The sequence below is a fragment of the Bubalus kerabau genome, chromosome 1 (assembly GCF_029407905.1).
Source record: "Bubalus kerabau isolate K-KA32 ecotype Philippines breed swamp buffalo chromosome 1, PCC_UOA_SB_1v2, whole genome shotgun sequence".
Lineage (NCBI taxonomy): Eukaryota > Metazoa > Chordata > Mammalia > Artiodactyla > Bovidae > Bubalus > Bubalus kerabau.
The window spans coordinates 185744031-185759151 of NC_073624.1; the positions used below are offsets into that span (position 1 = coordinate 185744031).

Sequence of the window (15121 nt, forward strand, 5' to 3'; positions counted from 1 at the left end):
GCTATATCTGAATTACCTTCACCAGATGGACCACTTTTAGCCACTGTGCTGTGGTTCTGTGGGCTGTTGACTATGGGCAGCTGTGCGTCCTGTTCCCTGTGTGAAGTTGCCGCAGATAACAGGGAATGAACTTGCTGTGCTAGTTTAGGACCTCACCCAGACAGACTTGTTTTTTGCTGATCACTGCAGTGTGAAGGTCAGCCAGTATCTGTGTGTAATGAGAGGTTTCAAAGGCATCCTGAGACATTTTAGGTTTCTGCATTAGGATTTGGTTGCATCACTCACCAGTTCCCCTTTTCTCCACCCTCAGCTCCCGTTTGATTTTACATGGAAGATGCTAAAAGACAAGTTCAACGAATGCGGTAAGTGTTTGAGAGAGGCTTCCTAAATGCTTCCTTGTGTTGTGGCTTGTGTCAAGGCTCCCATCCTTGTCTTGTAGACACCTTCCATGACTCTATAGAGGACGGATGGGACTTGCCATTTTTCTGCCTGTGCAAACGCTCAAGCCGATTGTTGAGTTTCCTCTTATGTGTCAGACACTTCTTCACCCCTGTTCTCATTTCATCTTTGCTGTTTGCCTTTCCCGGTTTTTGAAAAGAGGTGGGCATTGTCCTCATTTTACAGAGTCAGGCAAAGTTACATTGCCAAGATCACATGGCTCCTAAGTGACAAAGCTCAGTAAAATAAGTACATCTGAGACAAGGGTGCCTTCCACAACTGCACCATGGGTTTGTCTCTCAAAGAGCACTCACCCAGCAGGCACGGATGAGGATTCATGGGCTCAGGGCAGGTGTTAGTTTGTGTGCAGTGTGGTTTCCTGGCAAACCGGGCAGCCACTCTGCACGGCGTGCTTTGTGGCCAAAAGGAAGTTCGGTTGTCTCTGGGTGAGGTGCTGCCTCTCACCCCCACCACTTTTGTTCTTTGAACCATGGCAAGTTGGGAGCCCCAGCCTTAAGCCAGAGGCCTGGCTGACTCTCTGGATCAAGGCTTCCTCAGTGTTTTCTCATTTCCTTTTGCCACAGTAACTCAGATTTCACCAATGTTGCAGCCTCTCCTGGTTCTTCTGTTGGGTCAGTTATTGAGCCACAGCCTGCCTTCTTGCCCTGTTCTTGCCCTCTCTCCCTACTCCTTAGTTCACAGATTGTAGTGGAAAAGTCAAGTGGATCATGCCACTTCCCCTCCCAGGCCTGGAGGTGTCTGTCTCTCTGTTGGCAAGAGAAATCCAAAACTACAAGCCCTGTACTACTTAGTGTCTGCCCAAGCTGTTTTAGAACTTGCCTGTGAGAAGCCCTCCAGGGCTTGACCTTCTCTTAAGCAGAGTTCATGGCCCTAGTGCTGTGCTGGCCAGCCCCGCTACACTTGTGTTCTTGGCCCTGCGTTTCTGTAGCTCTTCCCTTGTATTGTTTTCCACAGTGCTTGACACATAACCAGGATGCTTAACCAGAGCTTGAAGGAATAACCTGCTTGTTAATGATTACGAAGCTTGTATTTGGACAGTACAGAAGTGTCCATGGTATTGGTGATGGCCTTGTAAACATAGAGGAGCAGTGTATTAAAAGTGAAGCCTCTGTAAAATTTGCCTATAAAGTTGGCTTCACACAGCATATTTTTTTTAATAACTCTTGAGCATGAAGGTGTACTTTCAGGACTGCTTATCATGAGTCAGATTGTTGTCCCGTGGGCAGAAGAATGGCAGTGTGGTGGAGGGCCATGGTAGCCGGGTTCCAGCCGCTGTGTTCTGAGCATTCTTGCGTCAGGCGCAAGGGCCGCTCTCCCTTTTGACTCTGTCAACCGAAATCCAACAGGTGATCTGGACTGAGTGGAGCCCAGACTGAGCTCTGGGTTTGCCTGATGAGTTGTGGTCTCTTCTTCCCTCCCTGTGCCCAGGCCACGTGCTGTATGCCGACATCAAGATGGAGAATGGGAAGTCCAAGGGGTGCGGTGTGGTTAAGTTTGAGTCGCCAGAGGTGGCTGAGAGAGCCTGCCGGATGATGAATGGGATGAAGCTGAGTGGCCGAGAGATTGATGTTCGAATCGATAGAAATGCTTAAGCAGTTGCCTTTTTTAAACATCGATACCAGACCTCTGAATTTGTATTTTTTCTTGTTAACCATTTTAATTTGTTGGCTGGATGTATAAAGATGTTTAAAAAATTCAGTTGCTTTTTGGGGTAATTTGAATTACTTTTTTAATGACTGGGGTTCCATTTGACTGTTTGCATTGAGATTGCAATGTGCGCAATTTTTTTTGTAGTTGTGGCATCTTGTTGACATCGAATATGACTTTGATAATAAATACCAGTTCCTGAAAGCTGCTTGCTTCTGTGTGTGTGTTGTGGGGTAACCACCTGAGGTTGAGGAACCAAAGCCACTCAGTCTTCTTTCTGCCCTTGGAGCTGTATGGACCCTTGAGGTGAGAGGCCACTGGCCTCAGCCTCTTGAGAAAAATCTCTTTATGGAAACCGAGTCCTGAGTGGGCCTGAGTCTCCAGTGCCAGTGGTGGTGTACTTGGCTGTCAAAACCAGCCTGTCTCCCCAGTGCAGTGATTCTGTGGAGCACAGATACTGCAAGGGGCCCATTTCCAGACTTTGTCCCAGTCTGCCCCAGCTGCTGAAAGGAGCATTTGTTTCTGTCAGTCCTGGAGGGTGGGCGGTCCTGTCAAGGTGCTGGCAGATCCAGGGCCTGGTGGGGGCCTGGTCCTAGTGCATGGATGACACTTTCTAGCTGTAACCTCACGTGGCAGGAGTCGTCGAGGGAACTTTCTCAGATATTTAAAACAATATTTTATTTGACTGTGCCATGCGGCTTGTGGGTCTTCAGTTCTCCAAAGAGGATGGGGACTGAACCCAGGCCCTTGGCCATGGAAGTGCATTGTCCTAACCACTGGACAACCAGGGAAGTCCCCAAACCTCTTTCATAGGGCACGAATCCCATCCACAAGGACTCTGCCTCTGGACCTCATGCTTTCTTGTGCCGTCACCTAGAGGGGTAGGTTTTCAATTTAGGAATTTGTTTTTGACAGCCAGAACACAAATTTCAGTCCATAGCAGCTTTTCTTTGCTAAAACAGACCAAGGAGAGTGTAGGTTTCTGAGCATGTTCTGCCCTGTCAGAGGTTTCGGCTGAACTTGATACTGTACTTGGTCAGAACTGGGTCACATTCTCTCCACAATGTGACTGACTTGGGCTATTGCCTGTGAGGAGCTGCAGCAGCTGCTTGTCGTGCTGGACGTGGAGGGCCCCCAAGCATCTCCCTCTGCTCGCTGACCGCAGCTGACCTGGTGCCATCAGAGGGTCCCTCAGCTCAGCTTCCAGCAAGTGGCCCCCTCCCTTGCCACCTTCCCCTGCCCCCCTTTTTCCCTTCTGGCCTTTATCCTTGAGGGGTGAGGAGACCTGGACCTCACAGATTTCCCCCAAGTATTTGATCATGGCTCCACTGTGTGTGGTCATTAGCAGGGAAAGAAAAGACAAGACACAGGAGTCACTTTAAAACTGGGACTTTATGTGGTCTGTGGACGTGGCCAGACAGGAGCCCAGGCAACCGCTGGGGTCCAGGGCTCCTTATTAGCAGGTGACTGGACTGGTGGGCTGTCCATTCATCCCCACACTTGCAGCCTTACTGTCCCTAGGGCAATGGTTGGCTGTCCAAAGGATCTGCCAAGAAAGGTGACTTTCAGTGACCCTTTCCCCGTGAGCAGGTAGCCAGCAGCCCCTGGAGGAGTGGCAGAGGACCTCGCCCCACCCGTCCCATCCACCCAGAGCATCTACATACCCCAGGCAGCGACGTCGTCGTACACTTCTGTTTCCCTGGTGGAGAGCACAGTTGGGTCGGCCAGGGTCACCCTGCCCTATTGTCACACACCCCCCCACCCCCTGCCCCCAATCAGCGCTGGCACTCACAGGGGCAGTAGAGCTGTTCTAGGCACATAGCCATCTGTGAAGAGAGCCGGGTGGGTGGGTGAGGTCTCCTCCCTCCTTGGGCGGCCTGCCTTCCCAGGCTGCCCCCCACTGGTGACTCACACTTGCCCTTGGTGTCCCGGCACAGCATCTCCTCCTTGCTGGTGAACTCGATCACCTCCAGGATCTCCCCACGCCGGATCCCCAGGTGCTTGCCACCCCCACGGCGAGTCTTGGCATTGGGGTCGATCATCATCCTCGTCTGAACCACAATCTCTCCCTCAAACTGGGGAGGGGGACACAAGAGCTGCCGCTTGCCCGCGGTGGCCACCTGGGGCCGAGCCCAGCCCTCCCAGGACTCTTCATTCATACCTTGAACTTCTTCCGAAATTCCCGCTCAGCTTTCTCTGCCTTCCGGAGCTGCTTCAGGGACTTCAGGTCTGTGGGTGGCACCTGCGGTGGCTGGAGGGGCGCCTTCTCCTTCCTGAGCGCCCGCCCCCCAAGGAATTAGGTGCTCATGCTTCTCAGGGACCCCTTTTTACTGTTCTCCCCAGCTCAGCCCTGCCCTGCCCACCTCCCTCTGGTACCTGAGCTCTGGGTTTTGAGGTGGCCTCCACGGGTACTGCTGAGCCGACAACACTTCATCTGGGACAGTCAGAGTGCCGAGTTAGGGCAGGGCCATTGAGTGTGGGCCTCTGGTTCTGGTGGCCTGATGTTCCCTGGTCAGTTTTCAGGACTTGGGTCTCCTCCTCACCCTCTGCTGCCCAGGCCTCTCATAGTAGATTGCCTTCCATTTTCCTAACTCCTGCCACAGGCCAGGCACGGCAGAAACCGTTAACCATTTCTTTCAACTTTCTTTTCTTTAAAAAATGTATTTGGCTGCTCTGGGTCTTAGTTGCAGTATGTGGGATCTAATTGCCTGACCAGGGATTGAACCCATGCCCCCTGCATTGGGAATGTGAAGTTTTAGCCGCTGAACCAACAGGGAAGTCCCTTCTTTCAACTTTCTTGATGGCTGTCATCCCAAGTTGCCTGCTGAGGAGGTAGCAAGGGCCAGAGAGGTAAGGCAGCCTGCCCAAGGCCACCAAGCCATTAAATGGTAGAGGCAGGGCTCCTCTGTCAGCTTTTGAGGCAGTTTCACCCCTCCCTCCTACAGCACGTAGGTTTTGGAAATTCTAATGAGGCATGGGTCAAAAAAGAAGGCCAAGGAAAGTGTTTCTTGAAAGCAAACAAAGCCTGCCTCTGAGAACGGGCTGTGTCAGGCTGGGGTTCTTGCTTGGTCTGGCTGATGAGGAGACGACTGGAAGGAGTCTCCCAGGTGGCAGCCCACTCGACCTGGCAGCTGACCAGCTTTTTAGGTGAGGGCACCGCTGGCCAAGGGTCTGCTTACAGTGAGTGCCTCATGAGCACCGGGTGAGTGAAGGATCTAGAACCTGCAGCCCCCAGCTTTTTTTGCAGTCCTCTCTGAATGATTTGAAGTGCTGCCCTGGGCATTCCAGACCACCAGGCCCCCCACACCATCAAGCTGCTGGGGTGGGGAGGGGGCTGCATATCTGCATGGTGCACTCTTCCCTTCCCAGACAGTTTTTGCCTCTAGCCTCAGCCTGGTGCTGAAGTGACTCCCAGAGGCCACCCGGGCTGGAGATGGTCACCCAGCTGGAAGCAGTACTGACTTCATGCCAGTGCTCCTATACACCTCCTGCAGCCTAAGCACACAGCCCTGGGTGCAGCCGAGCAGGGCAGACCCTGGCGCCCTGTAGCCCCGGCACCCTGGGCAGTGAGATCCTGAGCAAGCTGCCCTCAGCTCCTGACCCTTGAGGAGCTCCCTGTCTGTGCAGGGAGCTGCCACTGCTCCAAGCGAGGCAGAGAGTGGGAGGGAGGCACCCAGAGTCCCTCAGGTCGGGGATAGATGAAAGGGGCAGAGTAGCCTTTGGGACAGTCCGCACTGCTGTGAGCACCCACCCCCACCCCTCGAGAGGGAGAGATCTGGGCAAGCGTGTGGTACTGGGTCAGAGTCTTGGAGAATGACCGGCACAGGATGGGGGACAGTGAGCTAAGCTAAGGATGTGTCTGGTCTACTTGGGGTTGGGGAAACAGAAAAGGGTGGGCTCATGCCTGCAGAGTTGCTGGAGGTGGCGCATTCAGAGGTCCACATCCCCAGGAGTGGCAGCCCCCTCCAGACCCGAGCCACAGAGCCTCACTAGAGCGGAAGCAAGAGGGGCCCTGTCAGGAAGCTCTGTGCTCACAGGGGTGTTGCAAGCAGCCCCTGGGGAAAGCAAGCCCAGGAGAAGTAGCAGGGCCCAGGAAGGAGTCAAGCCATAGAGGCAGCAGGCTTTGGGGGCTGGGCTGGTGAGGAGGGGGCAACAGCTGGGGACCCCTCAGGTACCTCTGACAAGAGGTTGCCTGGCAGGAGACCCTCTGGAGATAAGGGCAGGAAGCAACCTGGGGGCAGAGGCTCCCATGTGCTGGCTGTGAGCTGGGGCAAGTCATGTCTCAAGCTTCCACTTGTGTGAAATGGGGTGGGGGCGCACAGTGCACATCCATTAAGTGCTGGTGGGGAGATGGGGTGCATTTCTCATGTGAGGTCTGTGAATGCCTCTTCCCTGAGCTGGGCCTGCCTGGCCTTCCTCCTGCTCTCCAGGAGTGGAGGCATGGAAAACGAGACAAAAGGGGCCTTGGACACCCAGAGCACATGGATCTGGAGGGTCGGCCATACCCTGGCTCCAGCCCTCTCCCTCTTGAGTTCAGGCCCAAGCCCTTCCCCTCAGGCACCTCCAGTGCTGTGGATCTCCTGACACCTCTTCCTTACTCAGGGTCACCTCCACTTGACACCCAGGTGCAGGCTCAACATTTAAGCCTCATCCCTATCCTGAGTTTGCTTGCTATCATCCCTGGTGATACACCATTACATCCTTGCCGGTTTTGGTTTTGGTTTTTTTTGGCCACGCTGCTTGCAGGATCTTATTCCTGGAACAGGGATGAAACCCGTGCCCCCTGTGTTGGGAGTTCAGGGTCTTAAGCACTAGACCAGGGAAATGCCCCTCTGTGGGATTCTTCCCCTGTTCTACATGTCTACGGCCACCACCCTGGGACACAACCCTTGGCTTGGCCGCATCGTGGTCAGGCTGCTGGCCTCTGGCTGTCCTTCCTGTTCCTCCACCAGGAGCTGCCATGACCTCTCTGACCCCTTTCTCTCTTTTTTTCTCCCCTAGCTACACTCCAGTGTTCTTGCCTGGAGAATCCCACGGATGGGGGAGCCTGGTGGGCTGCCGTCTATGGGGTCGCATAGAGTCGGACACGACTGAAGTGACTTAGCAGCAGCAGCAGCAGCAGCTCTGCTTTCAATCCCTCAGGCATATGAGTTGTCATGGGGCCTGGTACTAGCAACATGGACAGAAAAGGCCCCTGTGATGACTGTTCCCCCTCCTCGGATGCTTCAGCAGACTGGTCTGGCTGAGTGTCCCACTCTGTCACCTTTGCTCCTGGGGCCGGGTCCAGAGTGTTCTGTGGGCTCGACATCATCGTACACCTCGTCTGGGTCCCTGCAGGGATACCTGACGTGAGTGAGGGCCTGTTTCAGCCCCGTAACGCATGCCTGTGCTCCCTGACTCCCCATGCTCACTGTGGGATTAAGTAGAGGCCAGCAGAAGAGGAGGTCCTGGGCAGAGCTGCGGAGAGATGAGATGGGAGGTGGGGACGTGGGTAGGCCAGGGAGCGTCGACCTGCCCGCCCCTGCTTTCTACCTGGACCATCCACACCCACCTGTGTCTGCTGCCACAGCTCTCCGGAAACTCTGGATGTCCCTGGGGCCTGGGGGCAGTGGGGGCTTGGCTGGGGGAGGGCCCAGGCTGCTGGCTGGGGGTAGAGGCCTCCGCCGGGGCAGGTGACCAGGTCTGAGACCCAGCCTGGAGCCAGCACTCCGAGCGAGGGCTCCTGATCTCTGCAGCCGTGCCCCAAACCCTGGGCTGAGCAGGACCCGGGGGTTGGAGCCCGCCACGGCAGAGGGCAGTGAGCTCTCTGAAAAGGAGCCAGGGAGCTGGGGCTTTCTTGGGAGGTTCCTGGGCAGAGAACCGGGCTCCGGCTGTGAGAGCTTGCGCGGGGGGCCCCGACACTCAGGCTGCAGAAACTTCGAGGGGAACACACTGAACTCGGGCTCCGAGGACGTCCTCGAGAGGCTGGCGGGCTCCGGCTGCGGGGGCTTCTTGGAGAGCGCCTTGAACTCACACTGGCGTGGCTTCTTGGGAATCACACTGACCTCCGGCTCCGAGGACGTCCTGGTGAGGTCACCAAACTCAGGTGGCAGGGGCTTCTTGGGGAGGTCATTCAGCTGAGGCCGGGCGATCTTTCTGGGAAATGTACTGAAGTCGGGCTGTGAGGAGTGGGGGTGGGGCTCACCAGATTCGGGCTTTGAAAGGAGCACTGGAGGGACCTCACTGGACTCGGGCTGCGGCAGGGGCTTCTTAGGGAGGCCACCGACCTGAGGCTGCGGGGGCTTTCTGGGAAGCTCACAGAACTCAGGCTGCGGGGCCTTCTTGGAAAGAGTACTGAAGTTAGGCTCTGAGGAGTGGGGGTGGGGCTCACCAAATTCAGGCTTTAAGAGGGGCACTGGAGGGACCTCACTGGACTCAGGCTGCAGCAGGGGCTTCTTAGGGAGGCCACCGACCTGAGGCTGCAGGGGCTTTCTGGGGAGCTCACAGAACTCAGGCTGTGGGAGCTTCTTGGGAAGAGTACTGAAGTTAGGCTCTGAGGAGTGGGGGTGGGGCTCACCAAATTCAGGCTTTAAGAGGGGCACTGGAGGGACCTCACTGGACTCGGGCTGCAGCAGGGGCTTCTTAGTGAGGCCACCGACCTGGGGCTGCGGGGGCTTTCTGGGGAGCCCACAGAACTCAGGCTGCGGGGGCTTCTTAGGAAGAGTACTGAACTTGGGCTCCACGGGGGGCCTGGGGGTGTTGCTGAGCTCAGGCTGCTGCGGGGGCTTCTGAGAGGGGGCCTCAGGGACCTCGGGCTTTCTGGGGAGCGGCGTGGCCTCGGGCTGCAGGAACTTCTTGGAGAGTTCACTGAACTCAAGTTTGGGGGGCTTTTTGGGCAGGTCAGTGAACTCAGGCTGTGGGGGCTTCTTGGGGTGCTCGCCTAGCTCTGGCTGTGGGAACTTTTTGAAGAGTTTCTGGAACTCAGGCTTCGGGGGCTTTTTGGGGAGGTCGCCAGTCTCCGGCTGAGAGGCCTGGAACTTTGCTTGAAGGCTCCGGAAGTCCTGATGACTCCCCTAGGGGACACAGGCAGGCAAGGGACTCATACACATGGGGGCCATGGAGAGACGGACGTGGGGACAAGCAGACCAACCAAAGACACACACCCTTGTGGTCCTCTTCCCGGCCTTCTGCTGTTGACTCTCTTCTCTTGACCAGACTCCCATGTTTTTGTCTCCAGCCTCCCCGTGAGAGTGCCAGCCAGGCTCTCTTCCTGAACTACCACACACCCTCTGACCTCGTCACTTAAGCCCGGAATGTGCACACAACCTCACCCCACTCTGGACCTGCGCTCCTGGGGTCCCCTGTGGCCTTCTGCTCCCATACCCGCCCCCACCCGAACTCTGTAGAGCATCCTCAAGCTCCTCCTCCCCTCCTGCATGTCCCTAGGCCTTTCTTTTCTTATTTCAAAATGTATCTGGAGGGACTTCCCTGGCAGTCGGGTGGCTAAGTCTCCTAGCTCCTGTTTGGGGAAGTAGATTCCACATGCCACAATGAAGAGTTTATGTGCCTCAACTGAAGATTCCGCGTGCCACCACTAAGACCCGGTGCAGCCCAAAGCAAGAAATGTATATTAGTATATCTGGAACTGAACAACTTCGGACCACCTGCACCCCTGTCCTGGAATCCACCCAGGGGAGGCGGCCTCCCCTGCAACAGCACTACTGTAAGAGGCTCCTCCTTGTTTCTCCTGCCCCCGACGCCCCGCACCCCCATCCCGGGTCAGTGCTCCCGCAGCAGCCAGAGGAGGCCTGCGTCTGTCTGCGCTGAATCTGGGTGTGCTCTGTCACTTCCCCACAGTAAAAGCTCCAGAGCTCACAAACCCCCTGAACGGCACGCCTGATCTCCCCCTGCTGCCGCCTCCCTGGCCTCCCTCTCCTGCTTGGCTCCTGCCGCCTGGCCTGCCTGGGCCACACTTCCCACTGCACGTTCTCTCCTCTTCCGGGTTTCTACTCCTTTATTCCATGTGGTAGAGGCCTTTTTTCCCAGAACACCCTGATTTAAAAAAAAAAAGGGTCCCCCTAGGACTCTCTGATCCCCCCAACCTGCCTGATTTTTCTCTTAGTGCCTACCACTCTATATCATCCTATTTATTTTTACTTAATACTTATTTTTTTTTTTTTTACTACTTACTGGCATGCCACGTAGCATGAGCTACTATATATTCCTAGTTCCCCAACTAGGAATTGAACCAGTGCCCCTTGCATTGGAAGCAAGGAGTCGTAACCCGTGCACTGCCACCCAGTACTGTTTTTTAAATGTCTTGACTATTTAGGGTTTGTGTGTGTGTGTGTCAACTCCCTCCCCCCTGCCCCTGAATGTGACACGAGGGCAGCAGCGCTGCTGTCTTCCCAGTGCCTCGCACTCAGTAAGATGCTCAGTAACTATTTGTTGAAATAAAGAATCTACTAGGGACTTCCCTGGTGGCTCAGTGATTGAGACTTTGTGCTTCCAATGCAGGAGGTGCGTTGATCCCTGGTTGGAGAACTAAGATCCCACATGATGCCGTGTGGCATGGCAAAAAAAAAAATCTATCTATCTATATATATATACTGGACACTGAGACAAACAGCATATACTCTGCCACACCCAGTCTGATGTGGTGCACCAGCCCTGGCACATGAAGTCCATCCCGGATCCCGTCTCGACAGGACCCACACCCTCGGTCACAGACACAGGAGACACACAAGTAGGCCAGGCCTGCTCTGACTGACAAATGACCCCAGAAGTGGCCCTGCCACAGGCCCCTGGGCCTGGCTTCACCTGGGGTCTAGGAGATTGGGGAGGGGAAGGGTAGGACCTCACTCATCTGCCCTGTCTGAGCTTCACTCTCCCCTGACCCAGAGAACAAGGAAGGGTGGCAGTTCCTTCCTAGGGCCTGAGATACCTCTGTGAAAGCACCCCCCACCAGCTGGGCTGGGATAGGCTCCCAGGTGACCCAGGGGGCTGGAGAAGTCAGGTCAGCAGGTCAGGGCCTGGAGGACTGCTGGGGTGGGCGGGGTGGGAAGCAGGTACATGACCTACTTTGTCACCCACAGGAAGTCCCTGCCACTCACCCTGGCTGCCTGTTACCTGGTGGCTGTTCATGCTGACCTTGGGGGAGGGGAGTCACCCCAGCAGGCCCACCTGTTCCCCTTCTAGTCACAGCCTCGGCCCATTGCCGCCCCTCGGAGCCTGAGCTGTCCCAGAAGTGGATTCCGGCTGCTTCTTACCTCTGCGCATTTGTGGCGGTCTTTCTCGTGTCCCCAACAGCTTTCCTGCCCTTCTGCCACCCCACTTTTGGAATATGCCCCTCTGGTTTCCACCCGTGGCATCCCTCACCTCCAGCCAGTGTGGGGCTCTCCCAGGCCCTGGAGACTTACTCACCATGGCTGCAGGAGGGCGATGGACCACAAGGCAAGTGGGACCCAGGCCAGGACCGCTGCCTTCAGGAAGTGACTGTGGCTTCTGCTCCACGGGGTGGGGTCTGCTGGCCAGGCGGGGAAGGGAGGGGAGGAAGGGGCAGAGGCGGGGACAGCCCCAGCCTGGTCTCAGATCCTGTCAGTGCTTCTTGAATTCCTGTCCTGCCCTGCAAGCTTTGGGCATCCTGTTAGCAGAATCCCTCCCAACAGTCGCTCATTTCTAGATTCCGCTGACCCCTCACTGCCACCCCAGTCCTGCTGTGTGCTGGCCTCCGAACTCCTGGGAGGACTTGTGCCAGGCCAGGAGGGCCTCCTGCCAACAGAGGCAGGCCAAGGCCACCTCCAGCCAGGGCCTCCGTGCGAGGGGAGGGGTAGTTCTCAGTAGGGAAGGGGCAGGGTAAGCTTCACGCTTACCCGGGAGTCGGAGTGAGCCGGGTGGGTGAGGCCCTCCTGCCGGCCCTTGTTGCCTCAAGATGCCTTCCTCATTTCAACACTTCCCTGCAGTCCCGATTTCCAGCTCTGAGCAGGACTCAGGACTTCCTGTTGCAGGGACAGCTGCTACACAGGCCGACGGCCCAGGCGGGGTGGCAGATTTGGTGATGGGCGGATGGGTGGGCAGTGTCCAGGTTCCCAGAGGACTAGGGAAGGAGGAAAATGGGGGTGGCTGGGAGGCCGGCAAAGGGGGGGTAAAGGTGGGGCACAAGACCAGCACTTGTCTGGAGGGAAACCCTGATGGCTTGGCTTGGTTTCCAAGAGGTCAGTGACCTTGGGGCTCATAGAGAAAGGAGAAAACACCCAGTGGGGGAGAGCAGAGCCCTGATTCTCAGCTTGGCCACACCATCGGGGTCCCTTGAAGAGTTCACAGAGGTGAACAGAAACTCCTGGAGATCCTTTTTTTTTTTTTTTTTTTAATTTAAAACTTTTTGGCTACACTGGGTCTTTGCTGCAGGCTTTCTCAAGTTGCAGAGCACAGAGATACTCTAGTTGCAGCGTGCAGGTTTCTCTCATTGTGGTGACTTCTCTTGTTGCAGAGCACAGGCTCTAGGGAGCTGGGGCGGGGCTTGAGTAGTTGCAGGGCCCAGGCTCTAGAGCACAGGTGCAGGGGCTTAGCTGTTCCTCAACATGAGGGATCCTCCTAGACCAGGGATCAAACCCGTGTCCCCTGCACTGGCAGGTAGATTCTTTACCACTGAGCCATCAGGGAAGTCTGTTCCTGGGGATTCTGACTTAATTGGTCTGGGTTGTGGCCTGAGCCTGGGGATTTCTTACATACCCTCAGGGTGATTCTAATGTGAAGCTGGGAAAGAACTGGTGTCCACTAGTCACCCTGGGATCCCGATAAAGTGTGAGCTGTGCCTCAGGTCTGTCAGAGTCTGAAGCATCCCAGGTGATGCCCATACTGTGGTCCAAGGATCACACCTAGACTAGCAGGGATGTTTGAAGTTTCCAGAAGGCTACAGACAGCAGTTGGCAGTGACTCCGCCTGTGTGTCTGCTCTAAGAGCAGAGCTCGGGGATTCTGGGGCCCTGCACAGACCAACATGCACTCTGGGTCACATTCCTGGTGTTAGGTCACATTCCTGGTTCCCCTCCAAGTAGGAGGCTGAGGATGAGGATGAAGAGGTCTGTGTCCCAGAGCTGCTCAGCCTGGGAACCTGCAGTCTCTGGCCAACCTGCGCCCTCTGGGGTAGCTGCACAAGGTGGGTGCCTGCCTGGACACGCGGGCCCCTCATTCATCCTCCCTTCAGATGGACACTCCTGAGCGCCCTCTGCTGGGCGGAGCTGGGGCACTCAGAGGGACTGCTTTCAGGCATCTTGGAGTTGAGGTTGTGGGGCTGTGGAGGAACCCTCTTTGAGGTCACAGCTTGGTTGGCCAGAGAGAGGCCAGGGGCTGCAGAGGCCCATAAGGCACACTGGGGACATTGGGAGCAGTAAGACTTCCCAAGCGAGCAGACAAAGATTGGACATGAGTTGGGAGGGGATGAGGGTAGGAGGTGGCGCAGTAGTAAAGAATCTGCCTGCCAATGTGGGAGACACAAGAGACGTGGGTTCGACCCCTAGGTTGGGATGATCCCCTGGAGGAGGAAATGGTAACCCATGCCAGTATTCTTGCCCGGAGAATTCCATGGACAGAGGAGTCTGGCAGGCTACTGGTTACAGAGTCAGACACCATTGAGCGACTGAACACACATGCACGAGGGTAGGAGGCAGTTTCCAGTGACCCAACTCCCCAGGCCTCAGAGCACTTTCAGCTTGCTCCAGAGGCCAGTGAGGGGCCCAGGGAGCATGGGGACCGTGGACCCACTGTACCCACGGGAGGGGCTGTTGCATCTACGTGGGTGATGGAGTTGGGAGGCAGGTACCTGGGCCAACATGTTGGCTCTGAGTCTCTCTGGAAAGGTCCTGACACACTAGGAAGTGACGCACGGCATGGCCTGGATTCCGGATGGGCTGAATGAGGGCCTTAGGGGGAAGACTTCTAGGCGCTGGGGGACCCTGGTCCCCTGGAGATGCAGGAAAGGGTGAGCCTAGGGCCATATTCCCAAAGGTGTCTAGGGCCTTGGAGGTGCAGGAAAAGGTGAGAGTGCCTGGGTTTTCTCATCAGTGGTAACTGTGTCCCACTTCTGGGGTCGTGTAGAAATCAGTGTGACTTTGGAACCGGGCCTGACTAGAGTTGGGCTCAGTCAGCTTACCAACCTAGCCTCGCCTTCTCTATCTGTATCTGTCAAGGTGGGCCCTTGACCCACCTCCTCCCCAGGTTCTTGAGAGGGCCCCAGGCAGCCGGCCACAGGCTTGGTGGCTGGAGGCATGTCAACTGCTGGCCAACGTTTCTCAAGCCCCCTCCCTCTCTCCCCATCCCTCTGTGAATTCTCACAAGAACTCCAAAGGCAGACTGTCATGACACCCACTTTAAGGACTAGAAAAGTGAGATACTTAGAGGGTCGGTCTTGGGGCTTCCTCGGCAGTCCTGTGGTTAGGACTGTGCTCCCAGTGCAGGGGGTATGGATTTGATCCCTAGTGAGGGGAACTAAAGTCCCACATGTTGCATGTCATACCCAAAAGATTCCCCCAAAAGGCTGAATCTTCCCCAGGGTCACCCAGCTGTGGGTCCAAGGCTTCTGGCTGAGAAGTGTGTGTGGGGGGAGCTTATGGGGGTCTGGAGCCCCCAGGGTTCCCTAATGGTCCCACAGCTCGTGTTCAGTGTCAGCTGCCTCAGTAGGGGCCTTGGGGGCCTGGAGATGGTGGCAGCGTGGTCACCTGGCCGGAGTTACCTGGGCCTCAGCTGCAACCCCATCAAGAACACTGGAGCCCTGAAGCCCCCTGAGAGCCCGAGGATGGAGGGGCAGGCAGTCCAGCTCCTGGGTGTCCAGGTGGGATAGGTCCTAAGGGCACCAGATCTCCCTACTGCCCTTCCCAGGAGAAGCAGAAGGGCCTTCAGAACCTGGAAGTGTTCAACTTCGAGGAGACACAGCGGCCACACTAACGGGAGCAGGTGTTTGAGCCGATACCCCAGCTAGGCTTTACCTGGATGGCTTCCATGCTGAGGACCTTGCTTGGCTCTGAGAGATGAAGATTCTG

The 15121-nt window shown here is 56.2% G+C and overlaps 2 protein-coding genes across 9 annotated transcripts in view; one reads left to right on the forward strand and one right to left on the reverse strand.

Moving 5' to 3' along the window:
* Positions 1 to 2310, forward strand: part of HNRNPM (heterogeneous nuclear ribonucleoprotein M) — a 40330-nt gene extending 38020 nt beyond the window's left edge. For all 8 annotated transcript variants that reach the window (XM_055545771.1, XM_055545781.1, XM_055545723.1 and 5 more), the window contains 2 exons: positions 311 to 362; positions 1888 to 2310. In XM_055545771.1, the coding sequence (XP_055401746.1) occupies positions 311 to 362; positions 1888 to 2051 (216 nt within the window). In that variant the 3' untranslated portion in view covers positions 2052 to 2310. The remainder of the gene's footprint in view (positions 1 to 310; positions 363 to 1887) is intronic.
* A 1304-nt stretch (positions 2311 to 3614) lies between these two features.
* On the reverse strand, positions 3615 to 11229 carry PRAM1 (PML-RARA regulated adaptor molecule 1). Its single transcript, XM_055542351.1, is given in 10 exon segments — positions 3615 to 3652; positions 3771 to 3805; positions 3899 to 3932; positions 4019 to 4181; positions 4268 to 4379; positions 4483 to 4540; positions 7370 to 7437; positions 7518 to 7563; positions 7658 to 9158; positions 11215 to 11229. Coding segments are annotated over 10 exon segments (2070 nt in total).
* Between the last annotated feature and the right edge of the window lie 3892 nt (positions 11230 to 15121).